We start from the raw sequence: 19,324 nt of genomic DNA, 5'->3' as shown, positions 1-19,324 counted from the left end.
GTTCTTCCCCACCACTCCTCGCTTTCAGCTGTAAAATAGGGATGCTATTCCTGGTCTTACTTTTCTCCATGGCTATGATGAAGACAAGGTATGATAAACACTCAGAAAAAACATTTTTTATCAGGCTCAATCAGTCCCATATTGTCAGCTATACTGTTTTTAAGCACAACACCTTCCTTTATTTTAATAATCATTGAGTTGGACTTATAAATATTCCCTTGAATTATTAGGCATCACATAAAAAGAAACACAAAAAGGCTAAGAGATGACAGAAGGAATCACTTTGAAGGGTAATTTAGGAACTTTCTTCGTGTCAGAAAATAAAAATGTAGAACTCTTCCTATGTCAATAATGCTTCCATGAATGAGAACAAAAAAATGAGTATTTAACAAGGTTAGTCAGACAAAAAACAAAGTTTATGACGGCGTGACGCACTACTAACTGCCTTCGTAAAATATTTTAATTAAAAACCATTCCATAAACAAAGATGTAACCAACAAGTTATATTATTTTTTATTCATGTTAGAATTTCTATCAGTGTTTGAACATTAATATTTAGAGAGTTTGTACATTTTTGCCTTCTGAGGTTTAAAATGAGAACCACACTAGGTCACAAATGGTAACTAATACACATTCCACAACTGCATGAATATTCACTCAATCTCACTCTCTTAACACTGTTAAACATTTTCTTTTCCTTGCTGTACTTTACAATGAAAAGTGTGCCCCACTCATGTCTCAGCAAAGTTCCAGACATTATGGATTCATCACATATAAATTCTTTAAAAATATACTTCTGTCAAAAGACTTGATGACTACTATGTACACTACAAAAATAAATTTTCATATAAATAAATTATATGGCATACTTTTATCTTTGTAATTGAAATGACACAAACCCATTTTTGCCAAAATTGGCAGACAATGAGACCCAGTTTGAATATTTCCTTTAAACTCCTTGCACTAAAACCTACCATGAGTCCTTAATGAAAATGTTATATACTCTGAACTATTTAACATTAGTAAGCACTCTATACAAATAAAAATTCTGTTCAAAGGTAAAACATAGCTGTAATAGTGTTTCCAATAGAAATAAAATCCCTGCATTTTTCTGTTATAAACTGGCATGACAAATACTGTAGGAAAACATTCTTATGATACAAAATTATAAATATCAGCAAAGATTTTTTTTTAAAAAATTAAAACATCCAAATGAACAAACAAGACAGACAAAATAAAACTATTTTAAAAAAGAGAGAGAGAAATTCTGGTTGCCTGCCAGCCCCCGAGTTCTCCCTTTGCCAATGTGACTACTGGAGAAAGCTCTACGCTGTGCAGAAAGCAGGGGCCAGGCAAGCAGTCAGGCACCATGCAAGCTGGGCTCAGGAAAGGAGCGAGGGCACTCCTTGAGCCAGAGGGAAGCAGACCTCTGAATTTTGCATCTCTCTCCTGAATGCGGGATATAAGTTTTCTGAGCAGAGCTGAGTGTTAGGTAGACAGACAGTGTGGCTGACAGAGGCACCAAACAGTAGCAGTGGGGCCATTTGGGCCCCTGGCATATTCACACACACATCTGGTAGCCACAGCCTTGCGGCGAGTTTTAGAGTCTGAGGTCACTACACTGCTGATACTACTGTGGGCCGTTGCCTTTCGAATAAGATTTTCCATGTAAAACAGGAGGCATAGTGGGAGCTGCCATTTGTGCACTCCTACAGTAGCTTAGTCTGGGTACCGAGTGCTTCCCCAACATTTGTTGGTCTCTGGCTAAGAGCCTAGGAAGACCAAACCTCAGAGCAAGAAAACAGAATTGATATGGAAGCAAATATTTTAAAATAACACCTGGTTGAGAGATACGTCTCTATATACATTCTTCAGTGGGGGTTATGCAATTAGCATCTTCCTGCTCTTCAATAAATGTCACATTGAAAGAATACTAATGATGGTGAGAAGAGGGCGATGAGATACTTAGGAAGCGTGCACCCATAATGTTAATATTAACACTTGGAGGATCATCCTTCTGAAGCTCATATCCTATAGAATTTCTGATTCCGTATCACCATATTGGATGCTCACTATTTTAAAGAGGATGCAAACAAATCCAGAAAGCCCCAACCGTGCCATTTAGCAAGAGAGGGAGTTTAAATTGTAGGGACTCAAAACATCACCTCTGGGTCTGTTGTGGACCCAGAATTAAGAGGTCATTGTCTCCAGAAGATTTCCATTCCACTCTTAAATTTGGTTGGTGATAGTGGTGGTGGTGTGTGTAAGTGTGTGTGTGTGTGTGTGTGTGTGTGTGTTGTGCGTTGGTTACAAGAGAGGTACAATGAAGGCTGCATACTTTCGAGGATACGCTCACGGCCCAGCTGAGGCTCCCACTAGGCATGTTCTCTAAGTCTTTAATACCAATGAAGATGAAGAGATGTGAGCTCTGTACCCCGAGGTTCCAACATCCAGCACAATGGTCCATGCGAAGGAACTTATCTCCTCTGAGGCACGAGTTGGGGTGTCTGGATGGCAGCCAATAATCTTAAGAGATGCCCTGAACTTGAAGTGAGTCTGGCAAAAGGATAAGGAGATGTTTAGGGCTAGCCCTCCACCAGCTAGCTAGCACTAGAGATATCCTGACTCTTCTGGCCTAAGGTAGAGCCCACCACGGGTTCACAGACAGTAAAAAGAAAAAAAGAAAAAAAAATCACAGTACAGTACATTGGGAAATCACACACGTGTTCACACACACAGCCAAACAAGAGAATCTCATCCAACTACACCTAGAGAAGCCACCGGGGTTAACGTGCTTTCTTCATATTTGCTCATTAAACAACAACAAAATTATCACGCATAGCGTGTTTGAAAGTTAACAGTAACATTTCATACTACCACAGGGTTGTGATATGCAAATTTAAAATATTTTAAACAGAAACCTTTACAAAATAATCCTATTACATAAGCAATATTTGCATAGAATTATACAGGTAAATTATACAATATTTAAGCAGCAGCAACATATGCTGAAATTTAAGACTAAGTTAAGCTTGGTTGTGGCACAGAGACCAATGTACAAATAGGGAGGGGCTCCGCTGCGGTCTCCCCACCGCCTGCTCTGGAGGCAGGAGTGCAGAAAACCCAGATCACACTACTTTACATCCGTTCCTTCGTATATTACATATGTGTACACCTCTTAAATATTTATAGAAATATTTCACAAAATAATACAATCAGTTACAGTAACAATGAACTGCTATCTGGCACAGCACACCTTTCTAACTCCGCAGCTCTCTTCAAGCAGTTCTGGTGGGGCAGGGTAGGGGTAGGGAGGGGCTTCCAATCTTTGGCCTCTTTGCTTCAGATTTTACTCACCCTTTAAAAGAAAAAAAAAAAAAGGAAGTCAAAGTAACAGGTCTACGAGTCCCTATTTATAAAGCACAAACACAGGCAAAACGGGTCTGGGGTATAGAGATCAGGACGGTGGGGGATGGGTGAGGGCATGAGGGGCTTCCAGGGGGTGGGTCATGATCTCTCCCTTGACCTGGGGGCTGGTGACAGGGATGTGCTCACTTTGTGACTGTTCACTGAGCTGTGCGTTCATCAGACATACCTGCTATGGCTTTAAAAGACTGAAAAATAGGTGAAAGGGGCAGCTGTCAGTGTCTCTGTTGAGATGCATTAAACCTCCACAGGCTAACTGTGAGGGACAGATCCAGTCTGGAACTCAACTGGTTCTCCAAGGATGACGAAGCTTAGACAGGCAACCCTGCCTGTGGGTAAGAGGTCACTGCAGTTCAGTAGGGGACACGTCAGTGCCCAGGGCTCCAGGAGGATGCAGCCATCTGCATCCCTCTAAGTCCCTGAGGGGTCACTGAAGAGCAGCGCCTCTGAGGCCCACCCACCTGCCCACCGGCCCCGCCCACCTCAGTTGGAGCTGCTGCCCCGGCGCCTCTCCTCACATTCCACGTCCTGTAGCTCAATGACCTCCACCTTGGGATCCCTCCTCTCGCAGCGGACGTTAAAAGGCACGTGGGGATCCTCAAACAGCCCGTGGTCAGTCTCGGGGTAGTCCTCGTAGCCCGGGCGAAGCCCCGCTCGGGGGTTCCGACCGGGCCCGGGCCCGGGGGCGGGTGGGGGGTGCACTGCAACAGTCACGGACGCCGAGGCCGTCACGGTGGTGATGGGCTGGCAGTAGCTGGGCACGGAGCTGCCCGTGGCAGTGAACGCTGGGTGCCGAGGGTTGTGAGAACGGGTTCCCCGGGGGCCCGTGCGGTCCCTATTGCTAGGGCCAGAATGCCCTTCACTAGAAATTTCGAAAGCGTCTCTGCGCGGTCTGTAAGGGGGTGGCCTCAAGCATTCTCTGGGGGCTTCTCTTCTGGGCTGCTGGCCTGGCCGTCCGGGCGGCAGGGACCCTGAGTCCAGATGGGGCTGCTGTCGAGGGTTGGAGGGTGGGTGCTGCCTCGGTTCAGGATGGACCACCTGCAGAGGGCAAGGGCAGGTTGAAACGGGCCGGGTGCTAACCCCAGGCTGGGCATCGGCCCCCGTTGCCCCAGCCCTCCCTTCTTGGCTCTGGCCCCCGCCTGGCCACCCACACACAGCTCTTTCTGAACTAGAGCTTAGTCAACCCCACAGATGGCTGGGAGCGCCCCAGAGAGCTAACAGGGCCCTTCCACCCACAACGACGTGGCAGAGGTACGCCCTGTTTGGACACTGCCTAGGCTTTCTCCAGCACAGCTGGCTGGACACATATGGCTGCTGCCCATAAACGCAGGGCTGTGGTCTAAGTACCCAAGCTGCCTCTCTCCCACAGTCCGCCACCCCACCCTGCTGGGTAGAATCAGATCTCGAGCTCCTCATCTTCTAAAATGACTAAATGTCTGGCCCTGGCTCGCCCAAATGCAGGACGTTGCCCGGACGTTACCTACACTGTTGAATATGGTAGCCATTAGGGACATATGGCTATTTACATTTGAATGAACTAAAATTCAAAATTCAGCCCCTTAGGTCGCACTAGCCCCATTTCAAATGCTCAACAGCCACATGTGGGCAGTGGCTACTGCACTGGAGAGCATTTGCACTGTCACAGAAGAGTTCTACCGGGCAGTGCTGCTCTATCCTGTTGTTAGGAATCTGGTTTCTGGGTCTCTGTACAAAGCATGGAGCAACACAGTGGCCACATCAATCAAAAGGACCGTGACCAACTTCAAAGTCGGTCAGCTTGTACCTATTTTTAGGCTCCCGCTGAACAAAACCAGATTCACACTGCAGCTCAGCAGGCATCGTCACGGGGGGTAAGAGGAAGAAAATTTAGGTTATTTGGTTGGCCTCTCTCTCTTTCATGGAAGGGCAGCTCCAGCCTGGGACTGGAATACCCATTTCCTGGAGGGACAGCAGGAGGCCCCCCGTCAGAGCAACATGAGCCTAAGAACATTCCTTGGGTTTTGTGTGCTGTGCTCCAGGCCTGGGGGGCCGAGGACATCCTGGGGAGCACCGAGAGGGGAGAATGCAGGTGGGGCTCTCAGGGCCTCTGAGAAGACGCTCCGGGCCGCTCGTGGTTTTCCTGAGTTACTGAGGCTGGTTCTCACCTCCTCTGTTCCTTCCCGCCGCCTAGAATATGAGCTTGGAGCCACAGAAGCTTCTGGCGAAGTCTTAGACAATAACGATTGAACTACTTTTATACCAAGGGCAATTAAAAGGCACAGAAGTGGAAGGGAAAAGAAATCACTTCTGCTGGCAATACAAATACCATTACATTTTAAAAGAGGTATCATCCTACAATGATATGGAGCTTTTAAAAAAGGGGGGCAGGGGGAGCAAGGAATGCTTTACCTCCGGTCCTTAAGCTCTAACTGTACTTAGCTCAAACAAGATATACGCTGATGGATGTTTTGCGTAGTCACCGATATTGGTCCCTGCCCTTTTCAGTCTGTGTGAGATACAACCATAGGAAACTGACATTTTCATCATTTAAGAAGAGCCAAATATTGGCAATTTCATATGAGTCCACCTAACCTATACATTTTCTGGCATGCTGTCTGTGATCTGCTGTTCAGAGCAGGCAGCGGCTGCCTTCTGGGGTGACTTATGACTTACGGTGGAGCGGGCGAAGACAGGGTTCTCTGTGGCTTCCACGATCACTTGGTGGGAAGGGCCCCCGGCGCCCTGCTGGGCCTCGTAGTGCATCAGCTCCTCACTGATGCCCGACACCGTCGTCTGAGAACTGTACTCCGAGTCAGAGGAATCAGACCCGTTGTTCGTGTGACCAGGGGGCAGAGCAAACCGGACCACACTGGGGGGCGGCTCAGGGGAAGGGGTGGGCAGCCGGTTCAGCCCGTTGGCTGGAGACACCTATTTAAGGGGATTCAGTGTTACAGGTGTTATCAACCATTCACCTGGTGGCCGCACAATATTGTTCAGGGGTCGCTACCCCTCCCCCGCTCCCCCTCCCGGCCTCTCAGGCTACCCTGTATTCACTTGGCCCAATCCCTGCCACTTTGAAGACCCTTGGGCCTGACAGCTGGAGTGAAAGAACTGCCCTCTGCTTTCACACTCTGGAAAGGCAGGCTGTGCCCTTTTTACTCCTGTTCAAGCCCAGATATTCTTCTTGAGTGGAAAGTGCTTCATTGATAGAGACCTACAAGACTCAGGTTGCCAATCACTGGGTTTCAAAAATAAACAACCTAAACCAAATCAAACCATTCCCCCTACATCCCCTAATGCTATTAAATTGAAGAGAAAAAAAGCCATAGTTATTTGAGTTGTTTACTGAAAAAGTAAATAACCGGCAAATGTGGATATACTTAAATATCTAAATTAAGAGTGACACCAGGAAAAACAATATTCAGGTGGTCTGAGGACTGCACATTACACTGGCAACAGTTACTGACCTCAGGATACGGTCCGAAGAAGGACAAAAGGACTGGCAGCAAAACCAGTCCATTGAGAACACCCAGGATTGTTAGGATTGCCAGGACCGCAAAGAAATACCTTGAAGATAAAAGGGAAACAGGAACATTTACCATGGCAAAAGTAAACTAAGCTACCCTTCACGTGCCCAAACGTCAGAGCCAAAAATTAACAAAACCCACACCAGTGAAAAGGCTGTTACAACACTGCGTTTCAAATTCAGCACAAGATTAGTTTTTTTCTTTTCTTTTCTTTTAACCTTATGACTTTGAGGACTACATTCTACAACCCAAAGTGTTAGTTCATGAAGAGAAGAAAAAAAATTAGGTTTGTTAATTCGCTGAAATCTCATGGCATGTAATGTTATTTATGAATGTGTTACACAAACACAAAAATATGGAATGTGAACTGAATGGCCGAGCAGACTGAAAGCACAAATACAATGCAGAGGGGCCCCGTTCATGAAAATCCAGCAGAAGCAAACAAATGAAGTGAAGGGTGTAGAATTTAAACAATTTAGCCCAGGAGGAAAAGCAGCCCACTTCTGCAGGCAGCTAATCCACTGTGAAATGCTTCTGCATCTTAGAGCAGAATCTCTAATTAAGTCTCCAGCGTAGCAGGTAAGGCTTTCCCTGGGCTTTCATTAACCGCAACTTTCTGCCCAGAATTCTGTGAGTTCCAGTTTTACCAAATAGTTCCAACTGCAATCTTTTTAGAACACTGGAACCAGCTTTCGGCAAAGAAAACACTGCCCATTCTGTGGTTGCTGGGGCATTTTCAGGGGAGGGCGGTCCACAATGACGGGCTGCTCTGCCGGCCAATCTTTTGTTGAACAATTTAGCATCTCTGAATACTCTTGTTTTGCGTCAGCCAATTCAAACATAAAGGCCGCAGCACCATGAAGAAGAGGAGAGTGCACAAGTGGCCCTGCTTTCCCACCGTTGAGGGCTAAGGTCTGGGATCCTTCACGAATACCAAGGTGAACCTGTCAGCCAGGGAGAGTCGCTGGAGGATGTTGCACACAGCTGGAGGCAGCGGGCTCCACGCAAGCATGCGTTTCTGTAACTAACGGTTTCTAGGGCAATTCTGCTGGAAGTGGGCTGGGGTGGGGGAGAGCTCAGGATGTTCTGGGAAGAGGGAGGGCAAGATATCTATCTGTTAATGGTCCTCTTGATCATAAAACGGAACAGGCACCAAACTTTGCTGTGCCTATATATGTTTCAACATTAGATGAAAGGAGAGAGAATCCCTATAAAAATACAAATACCTCGCAGCTATTGTAAACATTAGAAACTTCTGAGCTGCATTAGTAAAAACCAAGCAGCCGATGTCTTGCACTAATGTAAACTGCTGCAACTTTAGGCTGAGGCATATATCAGCAGCAGGCATTAAGACATTTGCATCCCATCCATCTAACTGTAGAATAAACAGACCAATTAGATTTCTGACAGCTTAGTGTATACAATGTCTGCTCATTTAGTCGACCTCAGTGAGGGCTTTATCAGGTTAATCCATCCAGTTCTAGAAAATGGGAAGCCCTTTTAAGTGCTTGAAACAAGAACCCTGATATCTCTGGGAGAGAACAAGACGCCATGGGTTAGATGAGAGAGCTGGGATCCTGCTCTCCACCCAGGTCCCAGATGGTTGTTCTAATTCAGGCTATGTTTCTTCTCTGTGGCTCCCTTGGCATCCCCCACAAGGCTGAGTTAGGTCCTCTGAGATCCCATCACACTCTGTTTCCCATGGTTTTGAATTGCCTGTGACCTTGCCTCTCCCCCCATAGACCGTAAACTATGTAGAGGGGGACGGGGTCTACATTACTTGCAGTTGTGTGAAATGGCACTTATGAGGTGCTCACTACATTGTGTTGAATGAGAAATTACACAAAGGAAACTCTATTTGACATAGGGGTTTTACATCACAGAGAAACAACTACCAATGCCCGAATAAAGGAAAAGTCAAAATCAAATTAAGAGCTTAAAACAAAACCCAGACCAAAACCTTCCTCTAGTTTAGGCATATGTCTACCTGATATTGGCAAACAGGGTGTACTAATTGGCTTGTTAAGTGATCAGTCGTCTGTGCTGAGAGCATCAGCAACATGGCCATCATCTGGGAGCTGGCTGGAAACGCCGACTCTGCTCCCCACCCCCAATGAAGTCTGATCTGCATTTACAGAGAGCCCCAGATGACTCATGAGCACGTCACAGTTTGAGAAGTACTGGTCTACACCTCTCCACTCACTCTCCACCCAAGCGACAGTGAGCCAACCCTGACGCTCATTCTAGCAAGGCTAAATCTCCATGATGCCGACCCGCCCAATGGGGTAATGTCACAGACCAGTGGACTGATCTTTTCTCGTAATAAAGAAACTTTGGCTACAACTTAAAATCCTCTTCTTTTCACTTGGAATTGAAAGGCCTATCGCAACATACACATCAGAAAAGCCTGTTTAGATTCTCTCTCTAGATTATCGAAATGTCCCTAACGATCAAGTCATTTCTCACATTTCATTCTGCTTTACCATGGTCCTAATTCTGAACCATCTTTTACTTATTGATGATTCTGGCCTCACCCCTCCATGGAGCGACAGGGTTACATCCAAGGGCGGCTATGTCAAAAAGCTGCGGAGGCTGTTCAGAGAAGAAAATGGTCTTTCCCTGCAGTTCTCAAATTCTTTTCAAAAGGAAAACTTGCTCTCCTTTTATACTTCACAAAGTCAAATCCTTAATTAAATTCACCAGAAACTGCTTGCCATGAAATCCAAATTGAAAGAGGTATCCAACTAGGCTTGGATTTCAAAAATTTGACTGGTGTTAAGTCACACATTAAATGCTTCTTAAATCTTAGTGGCAACTCAAATGTGAAATCAAGGCATGTCATCTTCACTTCTTAAAAGAATACAATCTATGTGAAAATTTTAGGTATCTGTACGTTTTTCTTTCTACAGTTTTGAAGGAGAAGTAAAGGTCAAATTCAGTCAATGAATGGGAACCAGGTCATTTCTTTCTGCTGGTATTTCTAACCTCAATACCAATAACTGGGATATCGATTTCAAGTTGTAGAGTTGCCTTTGTTGCTAGCCCCAAACCCTCCACCTTTTCTCCCTAAGATATTCCCCAAGACAGCTCTAGAAGGGAGCCTGCTTTTATGCCTCTCAGGATACCTGAGTTAATAAACTCAAAAGAAAGTGGAGTCACAGATTGTGGCCATCACTTCACAATGTACGCATATATCAAACCACCATGTTGTACCCCCTTAAATACATACAATTTTTATTTGTCAATTATACCTCAATAAAGCTGAGGGGTTAGGAGAGGGAAGTAGAGTCACAAGGAAGACATGCTGCAATCTTCCAGAGACAGAAGGAAATAAGCAACAGAGATCACATTAGAAACTAATGCTTACCTGACAATGAAATCAAACTCGGATCCTGCAAGCATCAGCACTCCTAACAGAGTGGAAACAGCACCATCCAGAACAGGTGCAAACATGTGCTCCAGGGCGAGCACGGCCCTGCGGTTCTTATCGCCAATGGCTGTTAGAAAGGCCTGCGCAACGAGGAGAGTTTAGATGATCAGATTCCTGGACTTCACTTGGTCAGTGGCCAGCTTCGTCTTAAATGCTATTAGCCACTTTCATCTGCCTCCACTGAACCTCTCAGATCTTACCCTCTAGCTACTGGAATGTTTAATTGGGGCTGCTCAACTAGCTAAATCTAGGCTTACACTAAATTGACCTGTTCATGATAATGGGTTGTATTTGGTATGGATGTAAATCTTGAACATCAAGAATAAAAGAAGAAAAGCATATTTACTTTAAATTTTAAAACCATGCCCAAACTATACAAATGAGCAAAATGTTCTTCTTTTCACTGTTACTCACGCTTGAGTTTACTTCCCATACTTAAATGATCTAGCATCATTCACATGGGAGACCTCCAGTTGTGAAAGCGACAGCATTTTGCCCAGTTTTTTGAAAGGTCAAGATCTTACTTCCAAATGGGCTTATTAGCACCTGGGTGCTAAATACATATATTTCCTCACTATTATGCTGAGGTTAGAAATTCTGTCACTGTGTTCAAACTAATGTGTTTGTAGTACATGTAAGTACCATGAAGGTATCACAAGAAAAACACAGGGCTGTAAATTCAATCAAGTCTGTTCTAAACATGTGTGGATATATCTCACCTCTTATGCATTCTCTAAAGCTTTTCTAGGTCAACACTGTTGATACCAAATGGGAACTTTATGGAGATCTTGGTATATCAGACTATTGGCTTGAGAGTGGGACCCAGGACCATTTTAATGTGGGTTAGTTACTGATACACCCTGCCTGCTCCCCCAGTGGGACCCAACAGGGAGGGCAGAAGCTTGCTCTCTGAAAGTTCAGGCTGCTCTGGGATGTGCTGAGAAGAGGGCTTGGGGCCCTTGCAGGTGCATTAGGGAAGGACAGGAGGTTATTCTACTTAATGGATGAAGAAATAAAATTACAAAAGTAAGCAAAGGTGCATTGTGAATTTTCATATTTTTCTCTAAAGTGGGGTCTATGTATGGATGCTCTTTCAGAGTTGGGAGACTTTAGGGTCAAAGTAGTTGTCTTTTTCTCCTGGGAGGAAAGCACCAAGATGGCTTGGAACCATGTCGCTCTGTGCTGTAGTTGGGCCATGAGGCCATAAGGGTCAAAGTTGGGTTAATCTTCTTGCATGTAACTTATGCTACTGAAACAGTAAACTGTCAGGCACCCATCGATTCCTTGACGACTTTCACATACAGGACATGGGAAGAACACCATGTCCTGTGTGTGGAGAGTCTCCTGATGAAGACTTGGGCTAGCAACACAAAGCCAAGTTGGCTCTTGAGACTCCTTAAATTCTCAGGATTAAATCTTGCATGAAGAGCAGAGGTGTTCCTTCACTGTTTGTTCAGCACCGGTCTGGACATTCATGTTCATACTACCTCAGAGATCCAAGGGGCCGCTACAGTTTAAAGACCGGCGTTAGCATTTCCACTGCAAAAACCTGTTCTAGGACCACCCTTGTTTGTAATGCTAGATACCAAGAAGAGGGGTTTTCATTCACATCAGAATAAAATGATTTGTGGATTTTTAACTCCCATGTAATTTTTCTCCTTTTTAAAAGAAATGATATCGTAATTATGTGTTCTCTAAGCGCTAAGCTCTTCTTTCTAAAAATCCCCTCTCCTTCTTCCCAGTTCAAATGAGGAGAGTAATTTGGGTAGGCTCAAAATGTAGAAAACTGTTTCTATATATTATCAGCTTTTTATTATACATTGGGGGGAAAACAGTTAACTGCAACAAAACATTCCTTCTGAAATACAAATATTTATAATCTCTAAGTAGCATAAATATGGCCCTGAAAGAAGACAACAGAAGGTAGAAGGCAGAAGCATCTGTCTAGACACCCATATGTGTAGATATGCATGTGCCATGTGTTGAGCCCAAAGAAAATCAATGCTAGAGATTGCAAAAGCAAGGCTTTTTGCAAGAGCAAAGGCTTTACTCAATCAAAGTAATTTGATCCAAGTCAAATGCTTGGTTTCCTAGCTAAGCATTCCAAACATCAGTATTTATTCAGTCAGTCAGTATTTACTGAATGCCTACATAAACCCAAGGACGCAGACTATAAACACAAGTGTGGATGGAACATAATTTACACATTGCTATAGGGCTTTTGAATGATTCTCTGATAAATGTATACGATGGGCTTGTCTCTTGGGTTAGACTCCTCTTGAAGTTTACTTTTCTCCCACAAAGCATTCACAGGACTGTGCATAGAAAGAGCGGGGGGAAAATTCCTATTGAGAGCAACACTAGTTCTCTTACTTTCTGCTGTCATGAATTTGGAGGCTGGGAGGTCGAAGGAGCTGGGTGGGCTCAGGTGGGAGAGCTAGTTCATCAGCCCCAGGGTATTTCCTCAGCTGCCAACTCACCTCACCCTCCACTATGCCATCCCCACCAAATCTGTGAGTGTGGTCTCATTTTATCCCTGCTTTACTACTGTGATTTTAAAAATTGTGTGTATTCATACACACGTATACACCATCTGTCTTAGGACCAGCAGACAAGTTCAGGACCCGTGGTGATGCAAATGACAACACCAAATAAGCAGAATCCTTCCTGGCCCACTCGGACACACCAAGGACACTGCCTACTGCTGACATGGCCTGGCTTTCACCTTTGACACCCTTTTTCTTAGATTTCCCCCAGAGGGAAAGGAGTCCAGCTGAACTTCAGCCACTCCCAGGGAATGCCTGTGCTCTGAAGCCTTTTTGCTGTGATGTGTGTCAGGTGTGTTCCTTGATGTTGGAGAAAATGAAAAGGCTCCCAACTTGGAAACTAAAAAGAGCTAGAGGAAATAGGTTGCCTTTATAGTGAATAGCTTTCACTAAAAATGTCTCCCATACCAGAGCAACATGAACGGTGAACTCCACTCCGATGCCGACGGAAGCAATCAAGATGACCACAGGCACGGCACTCAGCTTGATTCCAATGAGGCCCATCATGCCAAAGAGCTCAACCGTCATCAAAGCCAAGACTGTCACCTTTGAAAAGACACACAGGATGACTGGCTGGGCACAAACACACTCTAGGTGTTGCAAAAATTTTTTCAAGACTATTCCCCGAGCGCAATCTATAAGGAATTATAGAAACACGCACTCATTGCTGGCTACAAATTTAATAGAGTTTAAAACAAGGTGTTTCCTTCTGTTTTGATCTTAACCATCAGAGACCATCCTTCAATTTATAACTGAGTTGAAACTAGAGTTTTTGGTTGCCTTGCCCTCCATTCTAAAGAAAGCTGATAGGACGGGGTGAATAAAAGTTCTTTTACGTAAAAGTAGCTTTGTTTTTGCTTGGAGAGTCCATGGACTGAGTGAGGATGACTTGGGAGAAAGGGGACGTGTGGTCAGCTGATGTGGGTCAGGTTACAGCCCCTTCACTTTGAAGAAATGTGGAGTTACTGGGGTGGACAAAGCAAACAGTCAAATCCAAGGAAAAGCTTTTATTTGCCTTTCTTTCATCTGCCTTGTAAAAATTTCTAGGGGGATGGAAAGAAAATCTGTGTGGCAGACTTTGGAGTTTTTTGGGCCAAAGAGGAAAAAATACAAATAAAACAATAAACTACACGGGGACAAAAGAAGGAGAGAATGATCTTTCCTTCTGGAGGTGGGGGGCAGCAGGCAGTGAAGAGGGGACAGACAAGTACAATAAAAGTTCCCTTTGCTTTCCTTTAATAAGCTAATGAAAGATGGATAACATCAATTGCTTAAGTACCATGAAAACTCCTATAGACTAAACATTTACCTTTAAACATACCTGTTGCACAGACTTATGGTGCAGAAACAAGACCTGGTCTCTGTTTTTATAATTCTGGCATTTTGAAGGCTATACCACAGTTCATGGAATTTAAATACTGCCATGATTTTATTAGACTCTACATGAAACTTGTTTTAAATCTGAGAGTATTATACTTGGAGAAAGAATGCAAAAAATAGGTTGGTAATACTCGTTTATCAATTCTGCCCAAGAGTTAAAACAAACACACCACACAGAACCATCCCTAAAACCAGTTAACCATATACCACCATCCTAACTTCTTGAATTATCCCTCCATTTAGAAAAATCTTCTCTATATTTGGTCTGGGTTCTAGTAACAAAATGACACTTGAATTGAAAAAACAGTTATGCTTTGAGTGTTTGTATTTAATAAATGCTCAGCTCTATTACGGAAAGTGTGCTCAAAAACTCCCCCATCTTTATTTTTATTTATTTATTTATTTATTTTTCCCGATACGCGGGCCTCTCACTGTCGTGGCCTCTCCCATTGTGGAGCACAGGCTCCGGACGCGCAGGCTCAGCGGCCATGGCTCACGGGCCCAGCCGCTCTGCGGCATGTGGGATCCTCCCGGACCGGGGCACGAACCCGTGTCCCCTGCATCGGCAGGCGGACTCTCAACCACTGCGCCACCAGGGAAGCCCTCCCCTATCTTTACACAAAAAGTTTAAAGGAGAGGGGACAGGAGATTAAGGCCATTAAAGGCTCTACCTAACCACGAGCCTCACCACCTCCAGTAGAATAAATACAGTATGGATGATGCAATCTATACCCTCCTCCAGAGGCCCAGACATAAACAAAACTTCCCGGCTGCAGAAAGAGCTATGCTGAAAGGAATTTGACTTCCACAAAGACCCTTAGAATAAACTCACAATGATCCCGGCCGTCCAGGGGTTCAGGAGGAAGACAGCACACACGAGGAACGTGCAGGCCAGCACCACGCTGATGGACAGGAGGAGCCAGTGGCGGAGGCCGATGTACTGCTCCCAGAAGAGGAAGGGGTAGCCGTTGGGGTAGCTGGAGAGCCCCAGGCTTGTGTAGTTGTTGCAGATCGTTCTGACTTTTTCAATTGCTTCAACGAAGTCTGAGGTGTCACGCAAGCCGTTGAGGTAGAAAGGGAACTGAGCGTATTCGATGGGCTGTGCTGCTGGGACTGGAGAGAGAAGGCAACAGGGAGAGGGCCCATGGATCAGGGGCTCCTGGCAATACTGAGAAAGGCAAACAGACGTCATCCAAGGGTGGAAGAAATGCAGCAAGCTCCCACTGTTAGCCATCCCAGATGTGCATCCCCGGATTCTCCACAATGGCAATGAGAAGAGAAAGAACTCGGCAAGAAAGTCCACTTACTACACCTCTTTCAACATGAAGGACAAACAATACCAATGATGGCCTTCAGGTCTTTACAGTTTCAATCTTTGGTTTAAGAAATTTTAAACAATGATCAACCTTAGATTTTGGGGAGGGTGTGTGTGTGGAGGAGGAGCCTGTGATCTGTGTTTTGATTTACCCTTAGATTTTAATCTTCTAGAAGCAGTCACTCTTTGTAATGGCTCTAAACAACTTAAGAATTCAATTGTGGGAACGTTTTTTTTTGTTCAACTGACACAAGTGAAAATGCTAAGTTCAAACTGTTTTACTCAGTCACTTATGAGAACAAAATAACTCGAAAGTCATGCTTTACTGAGAAAAATGCTTGACTTTCTTATCCTTTTAGTGATCTAACACACTTAAACCTTCCATGCTTCTTTTTTTAATGCAATGCTAAGTCTTCAGCAGCAGGGGAAGAAATCCTTACACAACAAGCATTTAGTTGCTGCCGTTGTGTGTTCCAGACCCTCTGGGGTCATTCAGTTGACTTGCTAAACATGATTTGCCCTATTATAATCTCAACTATAAATTTTCATTAAGACAAGCCTTGGCTGCTTGCCACAAGGCTCTGAGGTTTAGATACAGGGAAGCACAACCCGCCTGCTCTCCAGCCATGTTCGCAAAGGGACCTGTCTTCTTTCTCACGTCCTCCCTTGGCCTCGTACCCAAGGTATACGCTACTAATATCTCCAACACAAATGCAAATTAAATCCATCCAGAACCACCTTTCAAAGTCGGGGCTGAGAGGTGAAAGGAAGAGGACGCTGTTGTATACAGACTTTTCTCTCCGGTTTAAACAGCTTTGACAGAGTACAGGTGCTTGGTGGCTTATAGGAATGACCCAACTTGCCAAAAATCCCTTCAACACCAGAGTTGACAAAGTTAAGATAAACATATAATCCCCAGCGATAAAACTCTGCAACAGTAAAACAACACTCAACCTGGAGGCGTCCCCAACTTTCACATGGAACAGCTGGCATTAAAGAGAGAGGCCTGGTGGATGTTTTAGAGTCAAAGGCACGAAGGGAGATTAGAGACTCTTATTTCTCAGTGTGATAGAGTATGAGTTGCATTCGATTACACATCCTCATCTGTCTCCCAGAGTTTTAAACTAAAAGAAATATATTGTTCTGTTTACACGGTTGAACCCTGGGTAGTGTAACCGGATGAGGGCTGTGACTGGGCCTGGAGGTATGGGGTGTCAGGAGCCCCATAAGCTTGCAGGCCCAGTGGAAGGCTACTTACTTCTCAGCCTGGTTTCTGGCATGTAGTCGGCTTTGTCGTGGACCCACTCAGGACGGTGAGGCCGGATGTTGGCTTGGGAGGCGGCGTAAGCCACAGGGTCGTTGCTGACCCATGCGGTCAGGTAGATGTAGAAAGCGTTGGGATTAATGATGCCGTCTGCATCCACCAGGCGCCGTTTAGTCAGCTGCAAAATGGGCAGAACAGAAACCTTTCAGAGGGGTCCTTGGGGTAAACCCACTCCTGCCTAGAGAGAATAGGAGCGGGGCTCTGCACCAGCATTTGCAGCAAAGGAGAGAATGCCCACTGTTTGCAAGTACAGAAAATCCCATCAGAACACCTTTGGTTTCTTTCAAAATGCACTTATCAGAGGATGCAATAATCGGCATGTTTATAACACACACACACAGTTCTGCAGACGACCCAGGAATGGACTGAACCAATTAAATCTGAATGCTAAAAGACTGTCTGCAGCCAAGACGGAGAATGAACAATCTGAGGAAACATATTTATAGGAGAGGAAGGGGGAAAAAAACCTGGCAAGAATCCCCATACACGTCTGTGTGCAGTTAACCTCTGCTGTTAACACTAAAGGAAATGCCACCCAGTAAATGGAGGAGAGCTATAAAAATAAAACAACATCTGTATAAATTTTGCTAACACTAGCCTCCTATGACCTGTGTATTCAAAAAATGCCCATCGCCAGAAAGTGGAAGGGACGGGTGCACAGCCTTGGTCTTTCTGAGAATCTTATTCTGAGAGAGATGGTCACACAGAGTACGCCACATCCTGTGAGGAAGCCAAATACTATGCTCCCTCTAAAGTGGGTCTGTGGGCCTTGCATAGGTGAAAAACATCAGGAGACAGATATACATAGACACACACGTATGTATGCATATACTTTTTCCTATTTACTTTAGATTGAGAACTGGTTCCAATGCTTTCGGTCTTTTTTAACAAAATGAAAACACCAATAACAGAAGTTAATAGAGAAAGAGTGAAGGAAGAAAGTGGAGGAGAGTGAGAGAACTAAATTTTAGGGATCTGGATTCAATTAATCCACAGGATATGTAACAACTGTACGTCTTCAAGCCGTCTCTAGAATTACATAGTACAGCTCACGGCCTCCGTGCACACAGCACGCTCTTCTCCCTCCCAGGCAGAGGAAATGATGTCCAGGGGCCTGGCCCAATCACATTTGTTCCACAGTGTCCCTGGTCCCTAAAACCCAACCCAGCCCCCGGGCATCCCCGCTATCTCTCAGACAGACGTCTCTGCCCGCATCCCTGTCAAACCAGACAGCATGCCCCATGTGGCCATAAAGCACCAAGTTCACACTCCATAATAACTCTGAACAATGTACTTTGTAAATCTGTCACCTTTAATGCCAGCAAAAAAGGGGAGACAATAAACAGAGCTGCTAGGAAGATCATTAGCATGACGGTTTTCTGCCTGAAGTAAGTAAGCAAGTAAGCTACAAAGACCAGAGGGAATAGGATCTGGGGAAGCCAGTAGTGGGGCTGGACTCATTTGAAATCTGAAGGGTCCAAACGCCCTCCCCAGCATGCCCAAGGAATCAAAAGGGATATGCCGGAATCCAAGTGTCACAGCGAAGAGGCAAATGCAATTGGAGAATATGATTACCAAAGAGAAACAGCTCTTCTTACTTAGGGGGTAAACACAACAGTGAATTCACTCAGATTCCAAGGATCTGCATTTCCATCTGCCTCACTCATGAGAGAGCAATCTGTCTGTCTTCCTCTGCCCCTTAGGCCACAATGATGCAAAGGAATCAAACACAAAAAATCTTCCTATCTTTCTAGTAACCTCTCCTAACCCATCCATCCACGCCAAATTCTACTCTTTCAAATTCTGCTCCCCAATGGATCCACCTTTCCAAGTTTGAATAAAACGAAGACTGACATGGTAACAAGCACTAGAATTCGAGAGAGAACAATGCAACACAGTATGTCTAACATCTGAAAGAGTCTGCATTGCCTCAACTATACTTTCTTCTGACAATTGCTCTGAAGGTAAGTAACACACTTGTCCCCACTTGACAGATGAGCAAGGTGAGGCTCTCTGGGCTGCCTGCAGTCATCCGATTTGCTGGTGGAATGAAGAGAATTAGAGCCAACTCAATACTCATTCTTCCAGCCCCCGATGCCTCAGATCTGCAGAGAGCACAGGCTGGGATTGCATGCTGTCAAGCAGTCTTCAGTGGCAGTTGCCCCAAAGCCCTGCTCAACGACGCTCTCCGAAGCTTCCATGGTGTAAGGCAGTGAGTGTACCTGGCTGATGTCGATGGGCTTATCACGGCTGCCGGTTTGCACCAGGAGTTTGTAGGCAAGGACCCCATCATCTGATCCATTTTTGTAATTGTTTGGCATGATTTTCCCAGTTTCCCAGTCACTGTCAAATGCATCCTGAAGTCCTAGAAAAGGCAAATGTGCGTAATACATTATA

General features: G+C 44.9%; 1 protein-coding gene across 4 annotated transcripts in view; it reads right to left on the bottom strand.

The window, feature by feature from the left end:
* Nucleotides 1–345: 345 nt before the first annotated feature.
* The window catches only part of PTCH1 (patched 1), a gene marked incomplete at its 5' end in the record, with an annotated part of 59,338 nt that continues 40,359 nt past the window's right edge, over nt 346–19,324 (bottom strand). For 3 of the 4 annotated variants that reach the window (XM_081237435.1, XM_081237433.1, XM_081237434.1), the window contains 9 exons: nt 346–3,358; nt 3,909–4,464; nt 6,079–6,333; nt 6,873–6,972; nt 10,300–10,442; nt 13,317–13,454; nt 15,121–15,401; nt 16,862–17,045; nt 19,150–19,292. In XM_081237435.1, coding sequence (XP_081093561.1) covers nt 3,910–4,464; nt 6,079–6,333; nt 6,873–6,972; nt 10,300–10,442; nt 13,317–13,454; nt 15,121–15,401; nt 16,862–17,045; nt 19,150–19,292 — 1,799 coding nt within the window. In that variant the 3' untranslated portion in view covers nt 346–3,358; nt 3,909. The remainder of the gene's footprint in view (nt 3,359–3,908; nt 4,465–6,078; nt 6,334–6,872; nt 6,973–10,299; nt 10,443–13,316; nt 13,455–15,120; nt 15,402–16,861; nt 17,046–19,149; nt 19,293–19,324) is intronic. The other variant, XM_081237432.1, reaches the window with a different exon arrangement.

Source organism: Mesoplodon bidens (assembly GCF_964165515.1).
Source record: "Mesoplodon bidens genome assembly, chromosome: 6".
NCBI classification, from domain to species: domain Eukaryota; kingdom Metazoa; phylum Chordata; class Mammalia; order Artiodactyla; family Ziphiidae; genus Mesoplodon; species Mesoplodon bidens.
The sequence above is the reverse complement of the archived record's forward strand: the minus strand, read 5'-3'. Positions and strand labels throughout refer to the sequence as shown.